The sequence below is a fragment of the Anoplophora glabripennis genome, unplaced genomic scaffold (assembly GCF_000390285.2).
Source record: "Anoplophora glabripennis isolate ALB-LARVAE unplaced genomic scaffold, Agla_2.0 scaffold614, whole genome shotgun sequence".
Taxonomy (NCBI): Eukaryota; Metazoa; Arthropoda; class Insecta; order Coleoptera; family Cerambycidae; genus Anoplophora; species Anoplophora glabripennis.
In genome coordinates, this window is record NW_019416778.1 from 29,894 (window position 1) to 45,982 (window position 16,089).

General features: G+C 31.1%; 1 protein-coding gene across 1 annotated transcript; it reads left to right on the plus strand.

Annotated features, from left to right (window-relative positions):
* The first annotated feature begins 2,532 nt into the window (after positions 1-2,532).
* LOC108911082 lies at positions 2,533-13,006 on the plus strand. The gene is made up of 3 exons (XM_018715916.1): positions 2,533-2,658; positions 7,985-8,359; positions 12,494-13,006. The coding sequence occupies exons 1-3, from the start codon at positions 2,605-2,607 to the stop codon at positions 12,791-12,793; spliced, it is 729 nt and encodes a 242-aa protein (XP_018571432.1). The 5' UTR covers positions 2,533-2,604; the 3' UTR covers positions 12,794-13,006.
* Positions 13,007-16,089: the final 3,083 nt, after the last annotated feature.

A 16,089-nucleotide genomic window follows, 5' to 3' on the forward strand; every position in this document is an offset into this window, starting at 1 on the left:
ATCTGACTACACCACTGGATTTAGGAACCCCTCAAATTCATTTGTACCAATTTTTGCGAAAAAAAGTTTGCCCCTAAAAAAGTTATGACAATATCGGCATCACCAGTGTTTGCCGTTGTCGGTGAACCTATTCTTTTATAAAAACCGAATAGAACCCAATGGGAAACAAAATTAAATAATAACACAAACATTGGTTTACTAATTATTAATAAGAATCATAAAAACCAGTATACACAAAATAAATAACAATTACTCTAATATAAACAACAATTGATAAAAAAATTATTAAAAAATTACATTTTTTAAAATGAAAAAATCTATCAAATTGATTTACACTAATTACGTCATTAAATTTAAATATTTGTAGCTTCCACTAATCCTCCGTTTAATTCTATACATTTTTCATAACGTTTTTTTATATATTTTACAACATTTCGTAATTGATGCGCGTTAATCTCCTCACACGCTTCCCTTATTCTAGTGTACAATACCTCCCGGTTATTTAGCCGTGTTTTATAACCTTTGGACTTAATAAAGCCCCACAGAAAAAAATCAAGTGGGGTAAGGTCCGGAGATCGGGGTGGTTAATGAATTAATGGACTGTTTCGACCTATCCAATGATTGGGGAAATTCTCTTTAAGCCACTCCCGATATGTCTCGCATTGTGTATTGGACAACCATCCAACTGAAAATGTAGATTTACTCTTTCTTGCAATGGAAGATTATCGACTGTATTAAAAAATTCGTTCTGAAGAAAATGTAGAAATTGTTCGACATTCATATTCCCTTGGACCAATGACTTTCTCGTTAAGTATCCCACACCAAACGTTAACTTTCTGACTATATTGTCTTCTGTGATGATATAATTCCATTCGCTGAATAAGATATTTAAAAAAAAAAAATCGGTAATTGAGATATTGTCCTTGTGCCCAGAGACAAAAGTCCATTCGTTTCTCATTATCGCCTGGTTCCAGAGTGTGAAGAAACTGAGGTTTATAGGGTTTTATGTTATTTTTTTTTAGGCAGCATCGGATACTTTCACTAGGTAAATAAATTTAAATGTAAACAAGTAATCCTGAGGCTATTCTGCGGATTGTTTGTAAAATAATTTAAAATTTCCTGCTCTTCTCTGTTGATTGTCCCTTTTTAAAATGCATTTTGATACAGCACCATATTCCATAAAAGTATTGTTTATTTTAAAAACTGTGATATGCGTAATATTAGGTCTATCTGGATGTCTGTTGTTAAAAATTATACACACCACTCTTGCCGTCCGATCATTTTCTCCAGAAAGGCGTACTATTTCAATTTTCCCATGTAAAGTTAAACTTTGAGCCATCGCAAAGAATTATGGAATGCACAAAAAATATTACAATGTGCCACTACTTGTGAAGTTTGACATTTGTTGTCTAAACTTCTATATTTCACAGCCTACCAAATTTTGTTCATATTATTTTTAAGCAACGTTATTTTCTGGATATCTCGTAATATTTTTTTCAGAAAATTCCTCACAAAGTATGGTTGGATTATGGTTGTAGAATCCAGTGGCTTTTTGAATAAAATATTTGTAAGTTTTGGCATAATAACCACGAAATAATAATAATTTGACGAACTTGTTGTTTATTTTATGTATACTGGTTTTTATGGTTCTTATTAATAATTATTAAACCAGTGTTTGTTATTTAATTTTGTTTCCCTTTTGGGTTCTATTTGGTTTTTATAAAAGAATAGGTTCACCGACAACGGCAAACACTGGTGATGCCGATATTGTCATAACTTTTTTAGGGGCAAACTTTTTTCGCAAAAATTGGTACAAATGCATTTGAGAGGTGCCTAAATCCAGTGGTGTAGTCAGATTTTTTATAAAAAAATCGGTAACAAAATTTTGCTATTTTTCACTTAAAAAAAAATTCATAGTAGGCCTTGAAAATCAAAATTTCGTCTTCAAATTTTGCATCAAGATAGAGCTTTTGGAGATCTATCTTTAAAAAAAAAACGGTTCAAACCGGTCCATAAACAACTTTTGTACGCGAGTGTTTCCATTCTTAATGGGTCACCCTGTATACAAATTCATAATATATTTCTAGTACAAAAAAAGCGAAAAACATTTTTATGTAATCCTTTTAAGAATTTTGAGTTCAGAAACTAAAAATAAGCATTTGCAACAAAATTTCCAGTTACTTAAGCTAAAAATAAAAGATGTGGTCTTGACTTTTCAAGACTCCGGGAAATTGCCATGTTTTTGGACTTTTCCGAGTGGAAAAGCAGAGGAATCGAGAAAAGTCGCAGAGGGAAAATGTGGTAGACTCGTCAAAACGAAGCTCCTCAGGAGTTATAAAGTATTGGTAATCAACTTTCCAGAGGGGGCCTGTACTGTGGACTATTACCGTTTCATACATATTAAGTAATATTTGTTCAATAAAAGATAGTAGAATTGATTTGATTACATATATATTGTAATCATATCAAAATTATCAAAAACATGTTATATCTGTGGTACTTTACTGTCACTAAATTACTAATTTAGTAGCAAGATATGCCTGGGAATCTAGTCATTATTGGAAAACATTAGGTATGTGACATATTAAATATGTGCATTAAAAAATGTTAAAATTGTGTGTTCTCTTTGGCCTAACAGTATCAGTGTTTTTCCTTCAGGTAATTATGTAACTAGTATTGTATTAGTTTAGTATAGTATCGTACATTACACAAAATTACAATAATATACAGGATGTTCTATTTAAATAACGAAGATGACGTCAACTTCCGGTATAACCGGAGGCGCTAGGTGGACGCCATTATTTTAGTTAAGAAGGGCATGCCCGAAAACACTATTGCCAAATTTTCAAAATTAAATTCGAAGTAGTCTCTGAAATATGTCTAATGTCTCGTCACGGTAAGTGGCCTATCAAACGTTTCAGAGAAACTAAAGACAATATGATTGAAATTTTGTTTATGGGCGTTATCAGATATGTTCTCTTTAATAATAATAATGCCATCAACGTAGCACTTCCGGTTATACCGGAAGTAGCTTAAATAGTACACCCTATATATTATTGTATTATCGACAAGATAAATTAAAAATAAGTCGAAAATGTTAAAGCTTTCGTGTACCTAAATATTACCGTTTTCGAGATTTCAAATATTGCAAAATACCAATTCATAGAAATGCAGCTAATAATGGTGAATGTCCCATGCGTATCAAATAAATTCAAAATGTCTTCTTTAGATGAATTATTTTGCACTTTTCTTGTCGAACAAATACTTGATACGTGTAGAATACTGTATGTCAATACCAATATTTGCCTTTCAAGGCACATTTAATGATATTTTTAATGTAATATTCTTGAGAATGGAAGAAAACCGCAAATATCTGAGAAAATCGAAAGGTAACCCCTACAATACCTATACAAGTGAAAAGAGAAATCGAATTTCTATAATATGTGCAAAAAATACATGTTGTTCCATTTGAATTTAAAAAGTTTTGCCGGTTTTAAGTTTTCAAAATGTAACGTAAAAAATGGTTCAACTTGGTATAATTTTCTTCAGGTGATTTTGATAGCGGAAGGTACTGCATCTTATGTTCTTTGTGTGTTCCGAAAAGTAAGTGAAAACTTCTAGAATGAAGAAAGATAAAGGGAATTTTCGAAACGCCTGCATCTGTCAAAATTTTTATAAAATATTGATTACCTACCTCGAAAACAGTTAGATTTAGGTACAGGGCAGTTTCAATATTTTTAATTTATTTTTTATTTATCTTGTCGATAATGCAATAACATATAAGATGTTCCATTTAAAATAACGATGTTGATAACCGGAAGTGCTACGTTGATGATATTATTTTCATTGAAGAGAACACATCTGATAATCCTCGTATAGAATTTAAATACATATAAAGGAACTAATAAATACAAATTCAGTAGTTTTATTATTGTTAGTATAGTGCCATATTTGACAACACGCAAAAATAAATACTTATCAAGGTTACTTTTTAAGTCTTATCTTGGCATAGTAAGAAAATCACACAATTGTTAACACAGATGCATGTCATTATCATTAATGTTTATTTATATCATTAGATACACATGCAGATATTTCCAAAACAATATTTTGTTTCTGTTATCATATTCAAAATACAGATAAAACTTTTTATATCGACATTGATAGTTAAATATGATAAACAGAGTCATTCACAGACCTTATGCAAAAAAACTGTGGAATACTCTACTAAAAATAGAACTGATCAACAACCAAAGAAGCTATAATCATAGAATATAAAAACACCAGAAGCGAAAGCCGGCTCTTCTCCTTTGTAGTCCAGTTACTCAGGGTTTTTACCTCCGAATTCTTTATAACTGAAACAATTAACGTAAAATTTTTACTGAATGTGGGGAATACCTCAAGGAACAAAACTTATATAGTGCCGAAGTGTGCTTTTGCCCTGGAGGGTGGTTCCCACCCCTTCTCGGGGGTGGAAATTTTTTCGCCAAAATTAACCACAGGAACCGATAGAGTCCATTTTAAGTAACAAATGTTAAAGTTTTTTTGGATAATCCAATATTTTCCGAGTAATTCGTCATGGAAAATGTTGATTTTTTACTGAAAAAGTTTTCGGACAGTTTTTTGCAAATAACTCTGAAACCATTAAATTTAACGAAAAAGTTGTAATGAACAAAAAAAGGTAATAAAAAAACAAATCTTAAGGCAGTATTTTGTTTTTCTCTAATTGCAATATAAATCGAGTTATGGATTTTTAAACATTATTATATGTTAGCTAAAAACTAAATTGTTATCAGTTAACGTTAAATAACACCAAAACCATAAACATTAGGAAAAAACTATTTGCACATTTTTTAAAGTACTTTGAAAATCTTTAAAATGAGTTGTTTTAAGTCTTTAGAATCAAAATTAACGGAAATATGATCGAAATAACATGATAGTCTTATTTTTTTTAAGAAAAAATTAATAAACAAATCAGTGCCTTTGGCGACAGAATTAAAATTAAATGCAATGCATTTACAGATTTCTTCATTTATGTTCTAAGAATATGTTCTGGGTCTTTGGCTCACTTACAAAGCATGATTTCGAAAAAAAACTTAATTTTTGAAATTGTGAATTTTTCAAATTTTTGAAAAAAAATTCGATTTTTACGCTGTAACTGAAAAATTAAAGGGTGTACAAAAAAATACAAGAGTAAAAAAATTTAGCTTTTGCTGAAGATTTTGCTTTATTTTTTATGTCTCTAAAATTAATATTAATCGAGATATTGCCATTTTAAGTTATCATATGAATGACAGAACCACCCTTTTCGAGCCCTTTAAACCCTTCAAACTTAAAAATTAAGGGTTTAAAACAGATCAACTCAACAGTTCACGTAGCACTTAAAATTCCCTGCAAAATGAGCCTTTGTGCGATTAAAAATCTTAAAAAGTAAGAAAGTTATCGTCAAAAAAATAAACACGTGTATAGGTGATAATTTTAGGAAAATTTAGATCAACCAAGAATTTTGAAGCATTTAAATCTTTTTTGTATACGCTTCTGCTGCGTTTATAACTCATTAAAATAAGCCAAAAAGTTTCTATTAACATGTGCCCTAAAACGCACCCTTAGGAAGTTATACGCCCTTGAAAGGGCTCAAACAAAACTGTTTGATATATATTTGATAACTGAATGATAACTAGTTGTAAAGATAATTATGATGTATCCAAAATAATTTTTTTACCTTTCATCAATGGATCACCAAGAATACACCTTGTAAACTGCTTCGGTAAAAACTAGTAAAATTGCTTTGAAAGAAGGTATGAAAACTTGCATTATAACATTTTATAAGAAGGGAATCAATGTTTATTTAATACGAATGCACATTTAAAATGTTTCTACTCTTTCAATAATATTTTTTTATTTTATTTTCGAAAGAAGGGTATTTTTCAAGGGTTGAAAAGTTGCAACCGATAAAAAAGAGTTTTTAATCAAGAAATCTATTTTAATTTGATAAAAATGCATGATTCAAATGTTTCAAGTTGATTTTTTTTATATATTGTTTTCATCCAAAGGGATGGTTTTTAAAGGTTTTTCCGGGTTGAAAATTTGGGATACATTAAGTCTCATGTTAAATAGCACATGGAATTACTCATACTGCATAAATAAAAGAGATTTGATTACATAAAATGCTTAAATTTGTATTTTTTCTTTTTTTTCCAATAAGGGGTGGTTTTCACCCCTTAAGAACAAAAAGTACGCCTAGCGCATATATAAATTTTGAAGTGGGGGATAAGATGAGCCTAATTCTAAATTTTGAGAAAAATCGATGCAGTTATAAAAAATTCGGTGGTACTACTATGTTTCCAGCTACAGTAACTGGGCTATTGATCGCGCCGCGCCGTATCAAATTTCGATGACCTTTCGCCATTATTTTGTAGGTACAGAGAAGCGCCAAATTTAAAAATAACAACAATTAGTTATGTTGCTTATATAAACTTTTTTTTATTCATTGAATGGAGATTTACCTAAATACAGTGTGGATTATTCCTGTTTATAACACTTCTTTATTGTCGACGTTAACAATAAATGAAAATTAAAATAAGATATTTAATCATAATTTGTGTTGATAATACTAAAAAAATGTTTTGTGCCTTGTGCCAGTTCTGAGTATTTTTTGTTTAGTTCTAAAACTGGTGAAAACTTGATAAAAAGAAGTTGGAAATGAAAAAATAAAGTGAATTTTTTAACGGATATTTTTATTTCATTAGAATTTACAAAATATAAACAAATTTTTATCTATTCTTTAGGTGGATTGTAAACATTCTATCTTCAAAATGTTGTGCACATATCTTAGAATTATTATTATAAAGTTGTATTGGGGTCTTATTCACCAAATCTTCACGATTACAAAATCTTAACCAGTACTTTGCTCTAAAAAATATCGTACATATTATAGGCATTGTTTCAATTCAACTTATTTATTTATTTATTTAAATATAGTGCAAAACACGATCATTGGATTAACTGCTCTTTTTATGTAACTGCAACTTTGTAATAACATCTACGAGGATACTAGTTTCAACACTTTTTGGAAACCTAAATATTGTCTTTTGTTGTTGTTTTACTGAAATACCAATGAACAAAACACTCACTGTTCCACCTTTTCTACTCATGATTTTCGCACACGCGCACTCGAAAAAATAATTGGCGGGAAGCGGATCTGTGTCGTTTCTGGTGTTTACAATTCTGTGCTATAATAAAATATTTACCTTTCATTCTGTTCGAGAGTTTCTTCTCAAAAGCAGAGCGACATGAATCTTAACAGTTGTAACATTACGTACCTACTATTTTTCTTAATCAAAATACGAGCTAATGTTTACTGTTTAAATTAACATTAGAAGAAATTACTAAAAATTATTGTAAAAATGATTACTCGTTTCGGTAAAAGCAAATAGCTGGAATAAAGAACTCTACATATGTATTACGTCTTTTTTTTGTGCATAAACTTTGAGAATTGGCGTGCAGATAAAACTTTTTAGATGATTTTCGGAGGGTTCTTTTCAATTATCTTTAATTAATTCATTTTCGTAATTACTTTCTACTAATCATTTGATTTTATTTACATTAATAATCCCGGCACGCAAAAAAAGGTCTGCACCTTTGACAGGGCCCAATAGGCTTTATGTATTTTGACGTGCTGAATCCGAATCTGAAGTTAGTTTAGCTCAAACACCCCCAAAATTTTGAGTAATTAGCCAGAAATATTGAAAAATTGCTTCGCCTTTTAGAATTGATAACTGACAAATAATATAATCTATAATTAACTAATAGAAATATTCTAAATGCTTCAGACTACCAAAAAAACTGTCTCGCTCAACTTAGACAGCTTTCAGTAGTGGAATGCTTCAAACCGTTTTATTATTTTCGTGGGTTGTTTCTCAATTTGTTTAACTGATTCATGCGGAATAGAATACTAAACACGAAAATTACTTGCAAATTCTAGATTTATTCTCAAACCTCCTTACAAGTTAAAAACGACACAACGGACCTACTCGCAATATTAAAAAAAGTCACGAGTGAGTCTGTAGACAGAGCCAAGCTCATCATTGATGCAGCAGCAGTAAAGGTGGAATCAACTGCTGGTTCCGTAGAAAGGGATGCGGAAATAGTCATGAACACTGTTGGAGATGGGTTCAAAAGACAGTTGGATGCGATTAAAGAAATAGCTGCTGATGCCGACGTTAACATAGACGAGTGTTTAGCAGAAAATGAAGAAAAATTGTTGAACATTCCTCGCAAATTTTACATGTACTTTTTTCGCAATGTGTCTTACAAGGTTATGGAAGGAGTATCTTACGCAGTGGATGCTATGAGAAACGTAAGTGCGTTGACACAAGATTTATATAGATTATTAATTGTCGAAAATGGAGCCTATAGTACTGACGTTAATTGAGGTATTAATGAAAAAATTATTAATTTTGACAAACGGATTTGATCAACAATAATTCAAATTATTTATACTTATATTTATCATCAAACAAATGTAAGCCTACTTACAAGGAAATAGATGTGTTTACATTGTTAAAAATAAATAGAAATAAAAGAAAAACAATAAGAAAATTGAATAATTAACATTACATTATTGGAAGAAATTGTAAAACAAAAAACAAAATTGAAAATATTATATTTTTCTCGCATACGGGCTAAGTTAGAATACGGATGTTTGATTTGGTACCTTTTATATTTCTCATGTTCACGCAGCGGAAAGAGTACAAAGGTGATATTTAAAATACTTATAGGAATTAGATTATAATTCTTATTTAACAAATAATACCATTGATCCTCTAGAGCAGGGATCGGCAAGTAATTTTAGGTGGGGTCCGGATACTTTTGAAAAATTTTAACGATGTCCAGAAAAAAAAATTCATATTTCTTACAAATTTTTTGTTTTAATTTGGATTCAAATTTAATCTGCTTATTAACCATTAAGAACTCAAAACACTCACACAATTGTAACATACTAGAAAAAATGATAAGGTTGGCACTCAAACGCAAAAAAACATTTTTTAAATAATTTATTTGAGTATTTTACACTTTCAAAAAATTTTTGGCGGTCTAGTATTTTACCTTCCGCGGTCCGGACCTGGACCGCGGTCCGCCAGTTGCCGACCCCTACTCTAGAGTTAAGAAGAAATCGTATTTCTTCAAAGTTTTTGTATGGACTTCTGCATAATTCTGCGATTGTCCTGAATTTTTAGGACAAATTGCCTTTAATACTCCCCAGACACCATTCTAGGCAAAGTATTACCTTCCACACTTTTAGAGGGAGAACTAATATTCCTTTGAAGTCATCACTGTTTAAGATGATCAAAAATTTTCATTGCGCATTTATGTGATATGGACCATGCGGAAGAAGAGGGTTAAAAACTCAAAAACTTGATTTTACAGAGAGCTATTTATAGACTTTTTATAACAAACTATATCATAACTTTGACACTCGTAAATATTCGGGCTTGTTTTATTTTGTAATATATACCTCTTGTTCTTATCACTTACTTAAAAATACAAAAATTCAGAAAATTATAGAACTAGTAGTAACTATCTTAAACATATTTTTTTTTAGATGAAGACTTGTAATAAAATATCTTTATTGGTCATAAATCAAACAAAAATTACTTGTATCTTTAATATTATTATATAAAAATAGAGCAAAAACATTTAAAAGCATTGATTTTATGGACTTTCATACAAACGGATTTGAAAATATATGTGACGCTCTTCTGCAGAAATAAAAAAATCTTACTTAAGTCCTTTTAATTGGAACAAAATTGAAAAATCATTATTTTGCTAATCAGTAAAGTAAAAACTAATGAAAACAACTCACTAAGTGAAACTTAATACTAAAGGCGAAAGTCATTAATTTAGAGGCTTTTAAAAAAATCTGAATAATAATAAAAAACTCCTCAATTAACTCCAGTAACTCTTTTTCCTTTGCCTCGGAAATCCCTGTTTTTTCACAAAAGCAGGATTTAATTTTATACCTATAACTTAGTCAAATTGAATGTTTTTTCTTCGATTGATAATTTATGTTTCCATAAAGCTTTCTTTCTAATTCGATAAGATTTTTGCTACTTAATTAAGTCTCCGAGTAATTACTCGGAGATTCATACATTTGACGTTTCTTGAGATATTGATATAAAGCTCTGAAGCCAACTTTTTCTAATCAATTGTGTATTTGAAACATCATTCATTAAGCTCATGGCTTTTTCCCTTTTTTTTAGCTTGTCTGATTATAACAGCATATTGATCTGAACAAAAATGGGATTTCATTTTGACTATGTCCTTTTATAAAATATTTGTGAATAGACTTGACTATCAATTTATTAATCATGTAAACATAAAGAGCCAGTATAAACTTGTTTTTATTTTGCCCATAACAATTGTTGGAATAGAAATTTATTTCTAAATATTCACTTTTATCGGAAAGAGCTTCAATGTATTTGAATATACATGTTCCTATTTCATTTGCACCTCGCAAACCTTCTCCCTCATGCCACAAATAACACACACCTTCTGTGGCTTTGATGTCAAAAAGAGTAAAATTGAAAACATCAACTTTGAGACATACGATAGAACGAACTTGCATGACCGAGTTGGTCAGAGCAAAACTACAACTTTTACATCATGGGCACTATTTTGTTTGTCATTGTCTTTTTCTTCTCGACTGAGTACCTTTTCTCGTAAATGTTCTTGATGTCTTTCTTAGAGTTTAGCTTTTTCTTCTTTTGATCCTTGTTCATATTCCAAACATAACTCGCGTTGATCTTTCTTCCTATATGAAAAGATATATTATGATTTGCACACAATAATGAGCTTCTACTGAATTGAATTAATGTGTAACTTAATTTATTTTTTATTCCTTCAATAATCTTATTGTGATTTTCTTCTTTTCCTCTTTTATCATCTGTTACCTTTCCTGTTTCACAAATATTTTGTTTTTTGAGCAGTCTGAATAGTTCAGACAATGTCATTCCATGTTTTATTTATGTTTTCATAAAGAAACATACTGCGATAATTTTTTGGATAAATTCCTAAGCATTGTTATTTTTCCTTATGGAGTTCAGAGACGTGCCAAGGTTCTCGAAAACGAAGCGGAGACACTAAAAAGTGCAAGAGACACAAATGTACTATTTTTAGTGGGTTTATCTGAATATTACATAAAAACCGCAAAAAAACTGGAGGGCGATATTTTTTTTACAAAAAAGAAACGACTTGCTCGCTGGATACGCACCTGAAAATTCTGGATCAAATCTAATTATTGGTCCAGTTGACGTATGACAATTGTTTTAATAAATCGTAAAAAATTCATTAAAATCGGCTAAAACATTTTTTTTAAATTAACACCCTCGGAAACGATGCACTTTATGCAACTTTTTTACATATTTTGCCGAGTGGAATCTTCCCTAGGCTTTTGTTACTTCAACTCTAAAACCCCCGATGTTTGGAACTAATTTTTGTCATATTTGATGCTACATATTCTTTTTGTTTTTCAGTATCGCCAAGCTTATAAAACTCCGAAAAAATTTACTTGTTAAGGAGAAATTTTATCACAGCATTTTATTCTACATTTTTCACCGCATGGAGGTAGAATTATTTTCATAGGAATTTCCTTTATTTCTTAAAATTTTTTCACAATTTTTTTACCACAGTTCTTACTCAGAAATCTTTTGGTAAGCTGAAAGTCCTTTACATGCATAAAGATCTTCTTAATACTGAAATTAAATTAAAAATTTGTAATACGCTGATATTATACATCATAGCATACTGCATGGCCGTGTCCTGCTTTGGTCCTCAGGGATAAAAAGTGTCTTCAAAAAATTCAAACTGTTTGTATCAGATTTTGTTATGGTCTTCGTAAGTTTGATCATATCTCTCCTAGTTTTAAAAATTCGAACTGGTTTAATCTCAGTGATAGATTTCGGATCTAGTTGTCCTGTTTAGCTTTTAAGTTATTGTTATATAATAATCCTGAATATTTAACCTCAAAGCTCATTACGAACTTTGATGTGCATCATTTGCTCACGCGTAACCGTTGTAACTTTTGTGTTCCAAAGCAGTCTGCTCTATTTCACCGGTCATTTTTTACAATGCTATAAAAAATTATTAATTATTATTATTGATTTTCCGCTGACCACCCATGTGCTACGGAGAATTGATGGTATAGTGCTCAAATGTCTTCTTTTAGGTTGTGGTATTTAAGTCATCATCGGTGCCTAAAATGATTAGGAAAATTTTCCTATTCGGCTTAGTCTATAGCTTTAAACTTCGGAACATACCACTTTTGTTTTTTTCTATGCTTGTCTTATTATCATTGCCTATTATGACAAGGTGTGTTATAGACGATTGTTTGTATTATATGAGTTTTGGTAGATGTCTAGGTAGAACAATTTTGTATGCTAAACATCCGATAACTTTTTAACCATCTTAGCTTATCTTATCTTTATTTTTTCAGGTTCAAAGGGTCAAGGACGAGATTACTGATTTTGAAGAGGAACTAGCAGACTGTGAAGGTGATATATCTTCCACAAATTGCTTAGACAAACTGTCAACAAAAATAGAAGAAGCCATATTGTCTCTCCCCAACAAAATTAGAAAATTTGTGAAAACTGGACAGACATTAGCAGATGAATCGCGTTCTGGAATTGAAGATTATGCACCAACAGTTATAAATAACCTTGAGTCTGAAGGGGGTGCCATAATAACAATGATTTTTGAATGCGTGGACAACATAATTAAACAATATCTTAAGTAATATACAAAACAATACATTTTAGTTTCGCATTTGTACAAAAATATATTTTTGCTGAAATTAAAAAAAAAACGTTATGCTACGTTACAATATTTTTGTTACAAAAAGGTACCTACCATTTAATAGTTTCACATCTGCCCCTGAAATTTTATATAAACTTTTGTACATATTTTTCATGTGATTTGTTCCAGTATAAATTATGTTACTGATTTTAGATTCTAACGTGTTTGTTAACTTAAATGTATTTGAAACCTAACCTAACGTGTCTTCCCTTATGTAGAATGTTTTTTAAAGCGGAGTTTTAATTATAAGAGCTTAGGTCAAATATGTTTCACAAAAATAACACTAATAACTAAGTTGTATAATAACAGAAATATTTGCATTTGGAAGTTAATTAATTTCTAACGTCCGTTGGTGCTGTAATATATTAATAAATTGCTTTTATCATACCGTTGAAAAATTGCATGAAATGGTTAACTCACATCAGAAAAAATTTTCTAGTAGAGCCTTGCTAACATCCTGTACAAAACCATACGCCAATCAGGATTATATGTTCAGAAGATAACAAAATTGTAACTTTCCAAATCTTACTTTTTTATTAACGTCTAGCGTGTCGACAATACAGGGTGTCCGGTAAGTACCTCCTAATCTCTCGGGAGTGTATAGGGGAGATCAAAATAAAACTAGTCCTTCCTATAATTTTTTTTCCTAATGTGCCCCCTAACGGAGTTATGGGGGGTCAAAGGGGTACCTAGAAATTAACGTTTAGGGTTATAACTTTGAAACCACCCTGTATATTTTAATAAAATTTTCGTACGTTGTATTACACATGGAGCTCTACGATTTGATGCTAAAATCAACTTTTTGCTATTATCAGGTGTCCAGAAACGGACTGGCCCTATCACAATTTTTCTCAAAATTTTGACAGAAGTAATTTTATCAAACTGAAAATATTATTATTAGATACTCTGAAGGTTTTTCTTTAAAAATGGTACTCTTTATTTATTTCGAAAAAATGAACGGTTTGCGAGATAAATCGGTTTTGAAAAAAATTGGTAACAAATACAACAACAATTAAAATTTATTTTTTTACAATAAAATCATTCCCGCTAGTGCCAGCCTACAGATTCACCATAAACATTTACTGGTGGTGAATTAAGGGAATGAATAATGCCGTTTCTTGTAAAATCAACATCTATGACCAAAATACATCTACAAATTATTATTGCTCTTGTCTCCATGGAGTTCTTTTCTATTGTTTTCGTTGTTAGACCCTGTTGATTTTAAAGTACTTGTCAAAGGCGCGTGACAGAATAAAAATTCAATTTTATTGTGGTATTCGTTTTAAGCCGTTAGAAATAACATTTAAAAATGGAAGAATATTCCTGTGCAGAATATGCTGATATGCACCTAATTTATGGGGAAGCATTATGCAACTCCGTGGAGGCAAGAAGACTTTATGAGGAAAGGTTTCCGGGTCGACATTTGCCGAGTCCAAAAACTTTTGAAAGAGTTGATCGTAGTTTAAGAGAAACAGGTAAAAAAAAAAAGTGAAAAACGTTAGTGAAACTAATTTCTTCCGAATCCTTTATTTAGGAAGCTTTTTGCCACGCCGTGGTGGAGCAGGAGCCCCGAGGAGAGTACGAGACCCTCATGTAGAGGAACAAATATTGGAAGACGTTGCTAATAATCCTTCAAATAGCATAAGGAAGCTTGCGGCGCAAAACAATGTTACAAAATGGGCTGTACATGAAACTCTGAAAGAACAATTGCTTTACCCGTACCACATCCAAAAAGTACATGCTATGTCTCCAGATGATTATCCAAAAAGACTTCAATACGCCAATTGGTTTTTACAGCATCATATTCGGAATCATAATTTTGGTACATCTATTTTGTTCACCGATGAAGCAGGTTTTACAAGAGACGGCATAATTAATTCGCATAATCTACATGTCTGGGATGAAGAAAACCCTCACGCTTTAGTTCAAACTCGCTACCAACAAAGGTTTATGGTGAATGTGTGGGCTGGCATTATCGGGAATCATTTGATTGGTCCATTTATTCTGGAGCAAAGACTTAATGGTGCTCTTTATTTGCAATTTTTAGAGGAAAATCTAAATATTTTGTTAGAAGAAGTGCCCCTTCAAATAAGAACTGAAATGTGGTACATGCATGACGGTGCACCACCCCACTTTGATCGTTTAGTACGTCAACATCTGACGAATGTTTTTGGTGATCGATGGATAGGTCGAGGCGGACCTGTATTATGGCCACCTAGGTCGCCCGACCTAAACCCATTAGACTTTTTTCTGTGGGGTCATTTAAAAAATAACGTTTATTCAACACCCGTAAATAGTAGAGAGGAACTTCTGCTGAGGCTAACACAGAACTGTGACCATCTCCGCAATAATCACGGAATATTATTTCAAGTGCACCGGGAAAACATTCGTAGGATTAGAAAGTGCATTGAAGTACGGGGTGCTCATTTTGAACATCTACCGAAGTAACATTTAGGTACCTTTGTTCATTGTTGAATGTTCTTTGTTGCATGTCTTGTAAGTAAGTTATTTTTCAAATGTTATTTTTAATTGGTCACTACTTGCTCATAAAGTATAGCCAACCCGTTCAAAGATTTCTGGACTTGATAAAGTTAAAGAAATTAAATGCATGAAATAATATGTAAAAAAAATAAATTTTAATTGTTGTATTTGTTACCAATTTTTTTCAAAACCGATTTATCTCGCAAACCGTTCATTTTTTCGAAATAAATAAAGAGTACCATTTTTAAAGAAAAACCTTCAGAGTATCTAATAATAATATTTTCAGTTTGATAAAATTACTTCTGTCAAAATTTTGAGAAAAATTGTGATAGGGCCAGTCCGTTTCTGGACACCTGATAATAGCAAAAAGTTGATTTTAGCATCAAATCGTAGAGCTCCATGTGTAATACAACGTACGAAAATTTTATTAAAATATACAGGGTGGTTTCAAAGTTATAACCCTAAACGTTAATTTCTAGGTACCCCTTTGACCCCCCATAACTCCGTTAGGGGGCACATTAGGAAAAAAAATTATAGGAAGGACTAGTTTTATTTTGACCTCCCCTATACACTCCCGAGAGATTAGGAGGTACTTACCGGACACCCTGTATAAAAGGGTAATTTTAATGTGCCAACAAAAACCGCATAACCCAACTACAAGAAGTTTTTTTTCTATTTTATTTTAAACAATATAATTTGCAATTCATTTAACTTATTATTACTGGGTTCATTGAAATGTAATAAAAAAATAAATTG